Source organism: Ambystoma mexicanum, chromosome 11, assembly GCF_040938575.1.
Source record: "Ambystoma mexicanum isolate Mex_15411 chromosome 11, UKY_AmexF1_1, whole genome shotgun sequence".
Taxonomy (NCBI): domain Eukaryota; kingdom Metazoa; phylum Chordata; class Amphibia; order Caudata; family Ambystomatidae; genus Ambystoma; species Ambystoma mexicanum.
This window is the reverse complement of record NC_090934.1, coordinates 827,811,406-827,827,342: the sequence shown is the minus strand read 5'-3', so window position 1 is coordinate 827,827,342 and position 15,937 is coordinate 827,811,406. Positions and strand designations below refer to the sequence as shown.

At 42.7% G+C, this 15,937-nt stretch overlaps 1 protein-coding gene across 1 annotated transcript in view; it reads left to right on the top strand.

The window, feature by feature from the left end:
* Positions 1-15,937, top strand: part of ABCC8 (ATP binding cassette subfamily C member 8) — a 1,583,626-nt gene that overhangs the window by 1,552,879 nt on the left and 14,810 nt on the right. Inside the window, exon 38 of the mRNA XM_069623778.1 lies at positions 13,609-13,712. Within this exon, the coding sequence (XP_069479879.1) occupies positions 13,609-13,712 (104 nt within the window). The remainder of the gene's footprint in view (positions 1-13,608; positions 13,713-15,937) is intronic.

The window sequence follows — 15,937 nt, the reverse complement described above, 5'->3', positions numbered from 1 at the left end:
CATTGAAACGAGACTCCAAACGATTAATACCAACAGGTATACCCTACATTAAAAAGAAACCACCCCTCAACCCTCCTCCCTCCCTTTCCCCAACCGCCTGGATTATCTGCGACATTGAACCTGACGCACGACCAGGCCACCATAGACCACCTCCACCAGGGCAATTTACAACAATACAAGCCCACAACATTCTGAGCCACCCCAACATTGAGAACAAATCAAACTGCAACTGCATCATCCAACCCCATCCCCCTCCCCCTCAGAAGGCATCGATAACGAGTTAAACAGGTTCCCCTTGCTAGGGACCAAGAGACCGGGTTGCCCCTACCACGACTCGGGGGGGTACCCCTTGGATCAAACCTCACTCCCACTTAATCCAATTAAGAGCAGCATGGACACAGGACCAGGTCATGTTGCTGGCTGCTCGGGAGAGGACGGCGCCACCTTTCTGAATTTTCGATGGCCTCGAATCCGGCGCCAAATTTGTTGATGTTACGAGGCTCTGATAAAACTTTCCCTCTATTCGGCTCTCCCTCCCTCGTCGCGGGATGACCCAGGAGCTCCTGGGTCACTCTCTGTATATCGACCTTGGTAACCAGTGAGTACTTGTAACCTTCCACTTCAAACGAGAGGGGAAAAGGATGGCCCCATCTGTATCTCACGCCTCTGGACTGGAGCCACTTCATTAATGGGCTGCATAAACGCCTGCGTGCCAATGTGAGGGCCGATAGATCTTGGTAGATTGAGACTTTGGAGAGCCTTCCCATTCAATGGGCCCCTTCCTCCATGCAAGCTCCAGGATCTTGGCCTTCTCGGAGTAATAATGAAATTTCACCAGGATCGAATGGGGCCCTCTCATGGGCACACCTGCCCTGTGGGCTCTATCAATTGTTGGCTCACTGGTGTTCCCCTCATCAAAGAGCTTACTTACAACCGCATTTACTATTCTTGTAATGTCTGCTGGCGTCTCCCCATCACGATCAGAAACACCCAACAATCTCAGATTACAGTGCTGCTCCCTGTTTTCGAAGTCATCCATCTTAAGGGCGACCTTCTCCTCTCTCCTCTCCAGCTCCGACAGATACGTGTCCAATTGAGACTCGAGGATGTCGACTGAAGATTGGTTGGCTTCCAGGGCTTGGACTCGGTCGTCTATGGAATCTACTTTTTTGTCTAATGAGTCAAGTCTTTAACTTATGTCAGCGAATCTCCTCCAACATGGCCGCCATAGCTCTACTCATTGTTTGAGGTTCCTTGTCTTCTGGATGGCCGATATCAGACATGGTATAGCTTTCCTTTGCCGCCACGAGAGAGTGGTAGAACCTTTGCAGAGATTTTGCCCAGTCCATTGGGGGTGGGGGGAATCGACACAGATGCTCACGAGGCCCTCAGGCGAGTCACAGAGGGGATCTGATGAAGCGAAGGGCCCCCAGTGCAAAGCCAAAAAACCCAGAAACTGCTAGGCCCTGGGGTCTCCAATACCTCACCCTCACCCCAGATTCCAGCACAATGTCAAAGGGTATGAGCCTGGAGGTAAACAGAGAGGAGGCCGCGCCGCCAGGGGAAGGCTTTTACAATGAGAAGTGATGTGACTGATAGGGGGGAGACTCTGCAGCGCTCCTAGGGCAGCAATGCACGGACCGCTCACATGTCCCCACCTTTCAAATTTGTGTACAGTCCAGCCAGTGGAGAACAGAGGCAATCCTGGGGTAGATGGACGGTCAAAAGGTAGAGAGGAGTAGTGTGTTGATTTAAAGTGGCAGCTGAGTAATTGGCGCCAGTGGGAAAGACCAGTCCAAGATCGAGCCAACCCCTGGAAGCTCCCACTGCCCACTCAGGGGCTAAGGCTGCCACAGATTAAGGACAGTCAATTGGGGCGACGCCAGAGGCCAAGGAGCCAGTGGGAATCCAATTGCCCAGATCAAGGATCTCCCGGAGGATAAGGTGGTGGGGCCCTCCTCCACCACAGCGTGCCGGCCCTCCAGGGCTCTCCTATGGGGAACAGCCTTGTCAGACAGGCTCCCCACCATGCCATGGAGAGGGCTCCCCCCACCTCGCCGACACCAACCTTAACTCCGCAGCAGAGGGTGAGCGACCTCCAGCGCCACGGCACCCCGCTCTTTCCCAGCGGGCTCACATCAGGGACGGCCGCACACAAGAGCAGACCCCCAGGGGAAGAGGCACTGCCGCAACAAAGCTCCACACCAGTCCTTCTGCACCGGTCCTCTTCAACTCCTCTTCAAAAGCATCTCCTCAGCTCTGCACTGCAGGGGCCTCTGGTGCCTGCCCGCAGCAGCCAACCCTCCAGGGCACACACTCCTCTAGCCGCTATGACTGTGCGGGCCTCCGCGGGCGAGCAGAGTCCAAAACTGTGCGGACCACCGCATCGAAGGGTCCAGAGGCCCCTCCCCCGCCCGGGGGAATCTCAAACCGCCATGTAGCTGCCGGCGGGAAGCGTGCGACCCGCAACTTCTCTGGCCCGTAAACCAGGCACAGATCTCAGGAATCCCATCACCACCGACAACCAGGATTTCGCTCAACTGGTGCCTGGTGGGCTGCCCTATCACTGGGGGTGCGGATCTCCTCTGCAGAGGGCTTTGGAGGGGCTCAGATTCCTTTTAACACTGCCCTGGGGAGGCGATCAGCAGAAGTGCTTCAGCACATCTCGTCACCCCCTGGTGGCTCCCTGGTGGCACTTTCAATTAATCAGAAAATTGATGCAGGAAATGATATACTTTTAAAAATATTGTTTTAGTAGTTACTGTTAATGACCCATCATAGATGCCATATTTTAAATCCCATTTTATAGTGCAAAAGCTTTCCTCTGTGCGGAGAATCCCTTCACAGTGTCAACGCTACAGTACTGGTCGTCACTTGAGCCATTGTTGGGCCTTAAGGTATGGAAATGCAAAAGTGGAGGCCTCTATTTGCCGGCCACCATATTCCTTTTATCTCAGAATGTGCTGCATTTATGAAATGTGTTGTTCCTCTAGGAAACAGCACTTTTCTAAGTGTACTCAGACCTCTGAATTGGGCCATAGGTTTATGCAAGAAATGTAACAGGAAGTCTTTGTGCCTCTCTTAATCAAAATATAGGTTTGAAGAAAAATATTGTGAGAACGTTTTTTAATGGCTTATGTCTTTAGTGCTTGATGCTTCAGGTTGTTGTCCTCCTAATAGGGTTTATAACTGACCCAAGAGTCATTTTATACAAATAGTAGCAAGGTTACTAGGGGTTGACACAGCGCCATGCACAATACTAGTTATTTTTAAGTACACATTGACGTCATGTATTAAAAGCCCGGTTGTGTGTAGAACATCTTTGTATTTTAAGTGTTAAAAGTTATTTCCTGGGGTTTACATTTAGTTTCTAAAGGAAACTGACATTATCCTTTAGTGATACGTAGATTCAAGTGCTTGGTTTGTTGTGTTTATTTTGTCTAAACTATAGGCTACATGTGTTGTGAAGCCATGGCACTTTCTCAAGGTCTAAAAGTGTGATCAGAGTAATCACTCAAGCCAGAATGGTACCATAATATTATATTTTGTTATGGGCTGAAGAGATAGATGTTTCAATGTGCTCTGAATATCTGCTCCGACTTGTGGTGTTGCACTAAGACCCTGATGCGAGCAAGTAAGCAAATCTGAGCATAACGCAGCTACTGGGAACAGGTACCCAAAGTTCATTCATTTATTTTATTTTTTATTTGTAAAGCGCACTAAAACCTGGGACAACTAGGTGTTGTTGAAACATAGGAGCAGTTTAGCAACTACTGCATGGTTATATCGCTAGCCCATAGCATAAATGTGCCTTAGATTTTAATGAAGTGGCAACCGATTTTCTAATCTTCTCAGTATTACTAATAACATCATCAGAAAGGGTTTTCGCAAAATGCTACGAAGGAATAGAAGCCAGTGCTAGTACTGCAGGATTTTCTAGTTCTCTCGTAATGGAGAAAATCTCCTTAGATATATCTAAGGCCTCATCAATTCTAATGCAAAAAAGTCTTCATTGCCTTCCCAATAGCTTTTTCATAGACCCATGAATTGAAACTTTTACTCTACTGATCCAAGCTATGGACATCAAACTGTCTAGCAAAATGAAAGAACGCATTAGAGGATGTGCTCACAAAATGGTAGAAAGACCCTTCATCATGTATGGTACATTCGAGATGTGGCTGTTAAGCTTAATTTAAATATAATCAGAATACCTATTAATGCTCCATCCATCTCAGAAAGGACAGCAAACACCAAAACTCGACTGCCCCAGAGATATGAAGAATGGTATTGTTGTGAATTGAGTGTATGTTTCTGTGTGATTGCATGAGAGGCCTTGTGGAATGTGGTGAGGTTTGTGGAACCTGGGAGACCTGTAGGTTCTATGAAAGGGGGTTGGGGACTTGGAAGTAAGATCAGAATGAGTGTGGATGCTAATACCCTTCTCTCTCAACTCTAACCTGTATGCTGCAACCAAGAATAAAGAGCATCCTTTTCTTTTACACCTACGTCAGCCCGACTCGTTTCTGCTCCTTGTCTTTCCTGCCCCTGGTACATCAGGTATTTTCCATCTAAAGTGTTGAACCACTGGCTTGATCACTAGATATGTAGAGATTAAAACTCACTTAGGATTTGAGAGATATACGGACAAGATAGAGGACAAAGAAGCAAAAGTACTCCATCGAAAGCTCAGACTGGAGATTTAACCCTTTGCAACGTTTACAGTCAAGTGGAATGCAACAAATTCTGATAAACGTAAATGCTGCCATGAACATAGGGAAGATCTGACCCCCTTCCTAATATTCTGCCCATTGTTTTTAAAATTGAGGAAAAAGTTGTTACTTCTGATTGATAGAAATTCAAGTATATACATTGTATGACAAGCTATACTTCTTTGCCTACAGATTAGGGATGAATCAGCACTATGGGCTTTGACCCATTGCCTACAAAAGGCTTGATGGGCCAGAAAGAAATATTTAGGAAAAGAAAAAACAATTAGCATATTACAAATTGCCTCATTGAGCTATGATAGGTAGCTTTTTCTGGTGGCATGGTGTATATAAACTATCACAAAACTTGACTTCTGTTTTATGATAAGCTTAAATAATCAGTAGAAAGTCCTTTATTGTTATATGTATATGGCATAAACTGTAGGAGATTTCAATTGGTGAATTGATGTATAAACATTGGTATGTAATATAAGTTCTGTTTTTATGGTAAACTTAAAGGATGTTCTTGTGTTTTTTTAGCTGATGTATATAGCATGAAATGTTTTTAGGAATTTATTTGATGCTATTATTTTTACCAAAATAAATCATTATGACTGACTGACTAGACACATCATTGCTGTCTGTATTTTGCACTAGATAAGGAATGTGGAGATTGTTTCCAATTCCTTAGCAGATTTCTGGTGGTTTCTTAGAGTTCATTGATTTCAGAGGTTTACCAGTTTTGCCTAATGTTAGGGCATTTTTCTTAAGTAGTTTCATGGGTAGCATCAAATTCACTAAGTTCTGAAAGTGTTGATTTAGTACAATGAAGATGTCAGTATAATAAGGGAAGAGGGCAAAGCTAAAAGATAGCTTCTGAGTTATATCTTGCCCTAGCCTGCATGACTTGTCTCCAATGACAAGAAAAGGGCATGATGCAAGATATTAGATAGTATGCTGTATATGAGGGACTGAAAATGGCACCCCACAATGAACTGAACAAATATTTTTGGGTGATGGTGTCAGCATGTTTGGAACTAAGATCCAGTCTATAATGTGTCCTGCCGAATGGCATTAAGACATTCTATGATGTAAGTCATATTCGGGCCTGAAAATTCATGTCACCTAATAAGATGTGTGGGTTGGTTATTATAATATCTGCAGTGGCAGCAGATAAGACATCCACAAGTTAATGTTCTGATATGTTTATCCTTTCGCAGAGGTACCAAGAAAGTAGCACTGCTCAGGTACATGAATGTGACAAAAAGTGATCTCATACACCCACAATCCTTTTTTTAAATAAATGTATGGCCACACCTCCACTAGGTTTCTCATGACCAGACACCATTTTTTACTTTCATGGAACTAAGTCCATAGCTAAGAATATGTTGGTGTCAGAGAGCCGGGTTTCCATTAAATATAAAACACACAAGTCTCTTTCTAGGGGTAGATCATGAATAAGAAAGCATTTTTGTATTGGTTAACCAAGTGTTAAGAAAAAATACGTTAAGGTATAGGGAAGATTCAAGTTTAATAAGGCCTTAGTTAAAACACATATTTTTACATAAAGAAAGAAGATGAAACATATTTTCTTTCCATAACACATGGAATCCACAATCATTTAAAAGTTAGAGTACAATAAATCAGTGATCATATTAATAGAAATCCTACTTGAAAAAAACAGGAGGAGCAGCATTTCTGGGCCCATATGGAATGTCACTGCTTCATGGCCATAAATGATACGTTAGGTCCACCCGCAGTTCTGTAGAAAGAAGGGAAAATGGACTAAAGTCCATCCAAAGCTAAAATTAAAGACTTTTCCCTGGTAGGCAGTGCATAGGAGAAGCGAAAGCGTCTGACCACAACCATCTCTCAATATCTCTCGCTCTGAATTATTAGAGCAATCAAACTAAATCAATAAAATCAAGCACAGAGGTACAATCTGAAGGTTAGAAATAAAGATTAAAATACCATGGCCCAGGAGGGCAGAATCATTATAGGCACCCTAACCCTCCCCTGTGCCATTCTAAAAGCCCCACCTGGTCAATGTTGTCATACCCAGGGGGCCATATACTGCCTGAGATAGTCAATCCATCTAAAATCAAAATTCTTATCATTATGAAGGGTAGGCCTGATATTGTGTACAGATCGAGCCACACAATGTTCTGGTCTAACTTTGACTAGCTTAATGACTGTAATTGCAATAGCTGGGATAATACAGGGCAGTTTGGAGAAAGACTGATAGAAGGCCATGTGTTCGAATTTCAGTTTATGTTCTTAAAGCATACCAATTTCACATATCAGTCATCATGACTTGAAGTAACACTTCTACTTTTTCTGTGATATTAGGTGGGCCAGGGCCTAAAGGTGAATAGGCTTTTTTATTTTTTATTATGTATACTATGGATTATTTAATCATTTTATATATTGTTTAAAACACTCATTTACAGCTAAATGTGTCATAGCAAACATATAAAATACACACAATCAGTCAACTTAATTTCTTTCAGGATAGCTAATTTCCTTTACCATATCTTTATTAGATTAGATTCACAATATTCCTTCAAACTAATAGCCAGACTAGGGGCCAGGACACGTATTGATAAATTCAGTACCACTGATACGATATCTCAGAATTGATGATAAGCTACAAATTAAGGACATATCCTCCCCGCCTAAACAGTAGTGCCATGTCTCCCCTGCTGTTAGCCAAGTTAACTTCAAGTCATTGACAGCCAAGTTTGTGGTATGCCCTTGTTGAACTAAGTCACATTCCATAAACCGGTGATGAGTGGATTGTACCATCCCAGAATCTTTGCATTATCTGCAAATTTGGTTACCTCCTAGTATTTTCTTCCTCCCATCAGTCACTTCCCAATGCGTTAACTGATTAAATCAAAGTAGCGTAACTATGTGTCTCTTGGAGAGACTTGACAATTGCACCATCTGAGGCTTTTGGACAAATTCCAATGAGGAAAGGTTTAATTATTTACATCTATAGCTTCAGTGTCAATTTAGTTTAATTTTACACTGAGGGTACAATGAGAACCTTTGAGGTACAAACTGAGGGTAGGATATTCTTTTCAGAGAGTGAGTGTTTTAGATGATTGCCTTAAAGGCCTTGATTTTACAAAAAAGAACTGTTGTAATTGCTTTCTAACAATCTAGACAGAAATGGGTACATTGCCATGTATTGTGACAACTTTTAAAAGTGTTTAGATGTTTTTCTCTTTTGCCCCTGAAGACAGCATTCCTAAATCCTATTTTCTGAAGTCTGCAGATAGCAGGGTGACATCTAGGGCTGACCCCTGGACTGTTCGCCTTGCTGCCTGTAAGTTGACAGTGTGTATAACAGCAACTAGTATGTTTTGATTATCAGATTCTAAGTTTGTATTGTTTAATGGCCAATGAAGTCATTGTGTCAGGGCTTCAATGACCTCTGATGTATATGACTCTTCCAGTGGTGTCACAATCTATTCTGGAGACTGAAGTCATGGGAGACCTTGTTTGCATTGTTGATATATATTATCAGTTTTCTGTTTCCCACATCAGAGCATCAGGTGCTGAGGTTGTTGAGACTGCAGTGGTTCTCATGCTGCCTATGTGCAGATAGATATGGATGAGGGACAGGTTGACTCCTCTCTGGTTGTAAGCTTAATCCAAAAATAGTGGTTGAGGTGGATAGGCAGAGGAGTTAGTGCCTAAGCCCGTGCGGTTTGCAGATTTTCTACCGTCGATACTTTGGCTGGAACGATTTGAGGAAGGGGCAATCATTATATCACCAGTAAGTACGTCTGGCATTATTTCTGGGCTTGAACCAGAAATTGTGTGGAAAACAACTCTTGTCATTCATTTGTTTTCAACCTGCACTACTAGTGTGCTTACATAGGAAGGGGAGATGTTTGAGGCATGGGTACTTCTTGGTAGGATTTTCAGTTTTGAACTAACATTCCAGAGGCCATCGGGGAAAGTGAAGAACACCCTTAACTGCTTGTCACTGGGGACTGTTGCCCCAGATGTTCAGGCAGGTATTTATGATCTTTGCTGATTCCATGGGGTATACTTATGTGCAGCCTAACCATACCTCTATTTTACACCAGGAATATCTCGAGTGCATGCACAATTCGAGGTACACATCTATGCTTTAGAAAGAAGCTCAAGACCTTGCCTTTCCCAACTTATGACCACCAACGTACGTGTCCATAGTGCCAAGGAATGTCTACAAAGTAGAACAGTACTCTACACACTGTGTGTTCATGCATGTGCCAATGGTAGAATGCATTCCCAAATTCTCCAAATTTCAATAGTAGAACTAAGCAAATTTCGTCAGACAAGATCTGCCTCTAAACACACATTTGAAGCAAATTTGTTTTTTTCTTATTTTTAATAACGGGTGGGAATTATATCCTACAAGTCACTTTTACACTGATAAACACCATAAACACTGAGCTATTAGATACCAGGCATTGCAATAATTAAGAAGAGCTTTCAAACATATAATGAAAACATCTTTATACAAACTGAAAAAAATTAAAAGGGAAAATAAACATTCACCTGTTTTAAAAGTCATAATGATTCCATATACTATCAAATAATCTCAGAGAGCCGTTGCTGTAATTAGCGTTCTAATTGACACAATTTTTCGCATTGAGTTCTAAATGCTTCTTCTGGGGTTGATCAGTGTCACTTGACTCTAAAGACCAAGGGCTCGATTCATGGAATTATTTGTGCAGGAAATAGGGAACATGTGCGCCAAACTGGTGTAAAATCCCGTTAGTCCATTTATGGAATCAAATGCGTGGGACTTTTCCAGGACTTGCGTGGAGTTCGTGCAGGCTCGGCACGTCTCTGCAAGCTGTCGACTGGCTTGCGTGAGACACCATGCAGATTGTGGGCGTGCTTGCGCAGCGAGCTGGGAAAGGGGAGGAACACAGAAAATGGGGAAGAAAATGCTAAAAAGTGGGTGTTACGAGGGACGGGCCGCAGGCAGTCCCTCGCACGCCCACATTTGCGCCAATCGACTCATATTCATGGAAGCAACGGCGCAGCCTCTTGGCATAGAAATAGAAATGCAAATCTATTGATCATTAACCCACCCAAAGGCAGGCATAAGGACCCTTGCGCATATGATTCACAGCACAGAGGTTGGTCTGCATGTCGCATTTAGGGGAGCATGTACGCAACCGGGGTTCCGATCTAACTTAGGGGTGCACGTGCACAATGTATCAGTGTTCAGAAACGTTTGACAGGATGCATATTTTCTGACTTTAACCCGAGTTATGAAGTATCATGTGCATGTTGTCGGGGTGCTGGCAACAGTTACAGGGGACCCTGTGGAGGGTCCCTGAGATGCAGGCCTGATTTGGGACCCCATGCACTGTTTGAAGGGTGCATGTCTTCAAGCCCGGCGGAGCATGCAAAGGTAGCTACTCTGGTTGTTTATGCTTTGCGTGGAGGCGTGTCAGTGGATTTCCGGGCGCGACTTGCAAATACAGTTACTTTGCGCAGTAATTTCCATGAATATGCGTGGCGTACATTTTTTATTCTGCGTGCAGGCTCACGCAGTGTTGTTCTTGGTGCGCAGCAATTGTGGGAAAAATGTGCTCTTTTCCATGGATCGAGCCCCTTACCTCTAACTGTAACTGAACTTGCAACCACTCATTTTTACTTTTAATTTTTTAGGGTATTTACATTGCGCCTATACAGCCAAAGGGTGTTTCAAGGCGCATCAGAACAAGGGGGGGGAGAAAACAAAAAACAATAATGTTCCTAGTAGTTCTTGAGACATTCGGATCGTGCAAGTGATGTAACAAGAATGAAGGGGAAGAGGGAGCAGGGGAGATGAAGGATGAGGGGGAACAGGTAAGAAGACAAACAATAATAATCATACTAGGTCATGATACAATTCAGAGCCTGCACGTACAGTAACAGAGTGAGGGGAGAGCAGGAGGAGGGGACATTCAGTAAAGGGGGAGGGTTAAGCTCAGGGGGGAGGGAGCAGAGGGGAACATTAATTGCTAGTGAAGGTACACTTGCACTTTTGAGAGGAGGGTGCACAGGGAGTGATTGAGGAGAAACGGGAATGAGCCAGTGGCAAGGAGTGATCACACAATCTGCCAAATCTGAAGGAACTGAGGCAATGTTGACACTGAAGGTTCTGGAGGAGCAGGGGAAAACCTGTTTGGATGAGACTCTCACTGAGCAGCGCCATCGAGAGACCTCACCAGATGATGAAACAGAGAATAGGAGAGAAGGAGGGAAGGGGAGAGGAGGGCCAAGGGAGGCCAGAGAGTGGATAAGGGAGAAGCAAGGAACAACTTCAACACTACAGCAATGTAACCATCTCGGTTCAAGGATAAAGGTAAAAAAGCATAGGTTTTCACATACAGCAGAAAAAGCAGAAGCACCTAGATGCAAGAATACTGGAAGATGCAAAACAGCATAGGTGTCAACATGCAGCAGAAAAGGTATAAACACCTAGATGCGAGAATCCTGGAAGAGGGGAAATATCTTAAGTTTCAACATAATAATTATTCTTTCATAACACGATACCAGAGACCAGTTTCTGAATGCAAGCCCGGGATTTGAACCTGTATGGCGATGCATTTTCTTGCCTCCAAGACAAACACGTTGCCCCTGAGCTATCCTCATGGCCTAACATACATCCGAAAAAGCATATTTCCTAGATGTTAGATTCCTGGAAGAGGGAAAAAAAAGCCTAGGTTTAAACATACAGCAGAAAATCATAAACACCTCGATGGAGGTTTACTTGATAGGGCCCAAGTGCCCGAGATGGACAACATACAGTTGTGGGCAATGTACAGCAGAAAAAAACATTGGTAAAAGGGGTAATAAGAAAGGTAGGGCAGTTTTAATAGGGAGCAGCAATGGCTGCTGCACCCTGCCCGCACTGCTCGTTGACAGCTGCTCTGCATGCTTAGCCGGCGAACACTGACAAACACAGTCTAGAGCAGCAACTGCTTAGTAGATGCCACCCAGTAAGATGTTCAGCACCTCTCACATTAACAGCAGAACCAGAACAATGCTCCTGATGCCTCTTGTCATTTAACCGTGCAACCAATGCCTTGATGCCCAAGGGTTTAGAGTGCTTTGCAAATGTAAAAATAAATAAATAAATGCACTAATTAAAAAATCTATTATGAACTGTCTCATCTTACGTTGTTAAATTACTGCATGTGAATTGGCTGAAAGGCCCATCAATAGTTTCTCACACACAAGCAAAAATTCATCATAGACAGTCCATCAAATATCATTCATGGTCCTGATTGCCATAATCGGGTGTAGACAAGCCTACCAATTATTTGTGAAAAAATTCTGTTTTGAAGACAAGACCACATTTGCTCTAAGGGGAGGTCATGTGAGCCATGTGCAAAGGTTTGGGGCTTACTTCTTATGGTAACATGATGATCCTGACCCCCTTTTGCATTTGGCGATATTTCTCTACTGAAAAAATACACTGTGAGTTTTAAACATGAGTGGCAACCTCAAACTTTTAAAAGGTGTGTTGTTTACTATGTTGTTTACTTTTTGAGAAATTGATCATGAAAAAGAAAGATTCATCAGTGGACGTGGATAAAATTGACACCACACAGTGTGTGCTCTTGCCTATTCTCTGCATTGTATAATACAGACCAAAATACACCGGAGAAGCAAGTGTTTCATACAATTGCACAGACATTCACGAAGATAGTAAACATATTGTACAATTGGTAGTATTGCAGCCTGATCTTTTCAGGGGATATCTTCGGCTCAAGGAGAGTTTCTTAGCTGTTCACCCCCCAACACCTGTTGCTTACTTCAAAAATCTAGTCAGCAGTGAGTCTTTTGCACATTTCAGTCCCATGCGGCACTATAGCAATCGCTGCCCTTCTAACCAAGCTTCTTTATTTGATAACACTCCATTCCATCAATCAAACTTTGAAAGTGCCAAATTCGCCTGACTGGACCATACTCTTGTTTTTGTCCACATGCCGGTGCCACCATGTTTTCTTCCCCAGTGGATCTCTGCGCAAGTTAATAAAAGATCTGCGCTTTCAGGCAAATTTGCGTGGAATTCAGATCATAAAAATAGATTATTTACATGACAAACTTGCAGTGCTTTCTCAAAGCATGTGATACGTCTGAGTGATTTTCCTTAACATGAATTACCTCTGCCCATGTGATATTATCAATTTCCACCTGGAAAAAGGAAGACCAATCAATATGAGTTCTTTGCATGATGTTAATTACTGATCTGAGCTGTGCACACGTACATGCATGACAGACCTCAATGATCAGTATGTGCAGTTTCCTGTTCCTAATCGACTCGCTGATGATAATAAAGAGAATCTGCAAGAGTGGATCACGACCACATAGCCAGATACTCCCAGAAGTACCAAAGTGATGCACTAAATGCCAAATTCTCAGTTAGACACAGAATCCAATAGGAAGAGGTCAACCAGTGCTGCTTCCGTTGTTGGTGAAGGCTATTGCAGAGGGATTCTGATGATTCCCTGCAAGATTTCTTCGTAGGCATAGCAATCCCAGTGTACCGCCAGCCCCTACGCCAAACACTGCACCATGCTGTCAATCCACGTTGACATACTCTATCCCTCAATGCATTGCGGGAATCAGGAACAGCAGCAATCATTGATTCATGTGGTTTGCACATGCTTTTTCCAGGTCGAAAAACCAAAGGCACTGTCCGTGTGAATTCAGCCTGTCTGCTGTCCTGAGTACAATGATACTGCAGAAATACATGGGGATTTCCTTCATGGAGCAGGGATATCTACAAAGCAGATTTCCTGCCAGAATTCGCATTGTGTGTGAAAACTCCTATCCAATGTTTGATGTTATTAGGAAATGCAAGAAGAATATTGAGTATGTCTGAATTGTATTACAGGTTCAATTTGGACCCCGAAAAGAAATGCACCGATAGTATGCTGTGGGAAGCTTTAGAAATAGCACAACTGAAGCAACTTGTCAAAGTACTTCCTGGTGGTCTAGGTAATACAAATGGTCTTGGTTTTTTTGGTCAGTGCTTTATTTATGTTTTCCTGTATCCTGTGCATATATAATTCTCTAAGGATGTCTGTGCATAAGGGACTGTCCCTCTTCGTCTGAGCGAGAAAATATTCTCACCAAACATAAAAGTAGTAGAGTGACACAGGTTCCAGCCATTTATCCTCATTTATCCTGATTTCCAAATCCTGAGGCTGTCAAAGTGAGTCCATATGGTTCATGTTTACACACACCTAAGGTGAATGAGATGAACACTGCGTCCAATAATGTACTTAGTGATTGAAGCACACATCCCTTTTTATTACCAACATACTTGTCAAATATACAGCTCTTTGGTCGTTCTTATGTTCCCATAAATGCTACTTGATTTCATGTAATGCAACTAGAATGCCTCATTGGTGCAATTGTTCCATTCCTCATTCTCATATAGGTGTTTCAAAACAGTATATTGTGGGTGTGCAGGGTTGTTCATTTTGTCATGACACTGTTTATATGGTTAGTCAAGTTTTTTGATAATGGGCTTAGATCAGTAAGACAATTCTAATATTATTATTATTGCTATATTATATTCAGGAAGTGATTGCTAGAAATTAACATTGTACAATTTTGAAAAGATCCAGTTTAAAATGTTAGTGCACTCAGATTAAAAGCAATGATCCAGAAGTGAGTACTAAGGCAACGTTGTATTTTGCATGCCTGCCACTAAACGGCTGATAGTGCTGCTGAACGTGTGCTTGTATTCGTCTATACACATGAACAATTAATAAACAAAAAACTAGTAAATAGGAAAAGCCATTCTAGATCCTGAAGCCTGGTCATCAAGTCTCTTACAAGGTCTGTCAGAACACCAGGGTCCCCTGCATAGCCTATAGACATCCCCCTCAACTCTGTGTTTGTAGAATGTGTCCTCATATGATTGGAACATTCCTGAAGTTCATGTGTAATGAGAGTTTGATTCCATATAACGGACCGCACCACACTTTTGGGAGGCCATCGTCACTGCTGTCAGCATTTTCCTTTTAACCGTAAAAACACAGCTCCCTCCTTCAGAATATATCGCAGGGTTCGAAATTGGTGGGAGCTGAAAGCCATTAAGCTCCTGCTTCCAGCCTAGGAGAGCCTGGTTAGATTAAAACCAGCAGGCCAACTGGAACCTGACAAGCATGCATAAGTGAGTGAACTGAATACAAACCGTTGTCCTGCAAAGATATTGGATTGGACTTGTTTCTCTAGTCTCTCCAAAAAGGATTGTGTGAAGGCAAGTCTAAAGATTCACAGGTGCGCGGGGAGAGTGTGGGGGGGGGGCAAAACTACAGTCCCAAGAACATGCTCGATTGTAAAGCTCCCAGAAACACAGTGAACATGAGGGTTTTTTTAAAATCCAGGGTAGGTTGGCATTCTAAAAAGCCGATATATTTGTGTTTTTAGGCCTAAATAAGCACATGTGGACAGATTGAACATCAGCACCAAACTATGTGGGCAGTCAACGAGCCTTAATGAATACGTGTAGGCAGCTCAAGAGGGTCAATACACGTATGAGCTGGAATAAAGGCAATGGAACTATGTGGATGTGTACAAAGTCCCACTAAATAACGTGGGCAGATGTTTAAGAATCATGTGCCTATCAGGCAAAGTAACAAACACAATACAAAGCCTGACAAACATGCATGGCTAGGTGCAAAGCCCAACAGATCTATGTAGGCAAGGATGCCAATCTAATGAACATATCTGGAGAAGGCTAAAGCAACACTAATCTTGCGAGGGTATCTGCCTAGCGAGGGTTTCACAAGCCTTATAGGTGTGATAATATATTAATAGTTGCTATGGTATTGGAAATAATAATAATTAGATTGATGAGGATGATACTGTTGATGATAATAATAATAATAATTATAATAATAATAATAATAATAATAGCAGTTATACTGATATTACACGTCTTCGATGAGCTCTGCGACTAGATGTAGGTACAAGGCAGTTGTCCAGTACTTTTGATAAGTCCGAAATTGGACCCGATTTAATAATATTCGTTTTACATTGTCGGGTCTATGCTATTTCTTACAATATAAGGCCACATCATCATCCATTTCAGTACTGAGTCTTTTACTCAGACTGATGCAAGATATCTCCAAATTGTTCATGTATGAAGAATATATGTATAATATGTTAAAATGGCAAAACACACACCAACACAGGTAGTAATCTGTTGC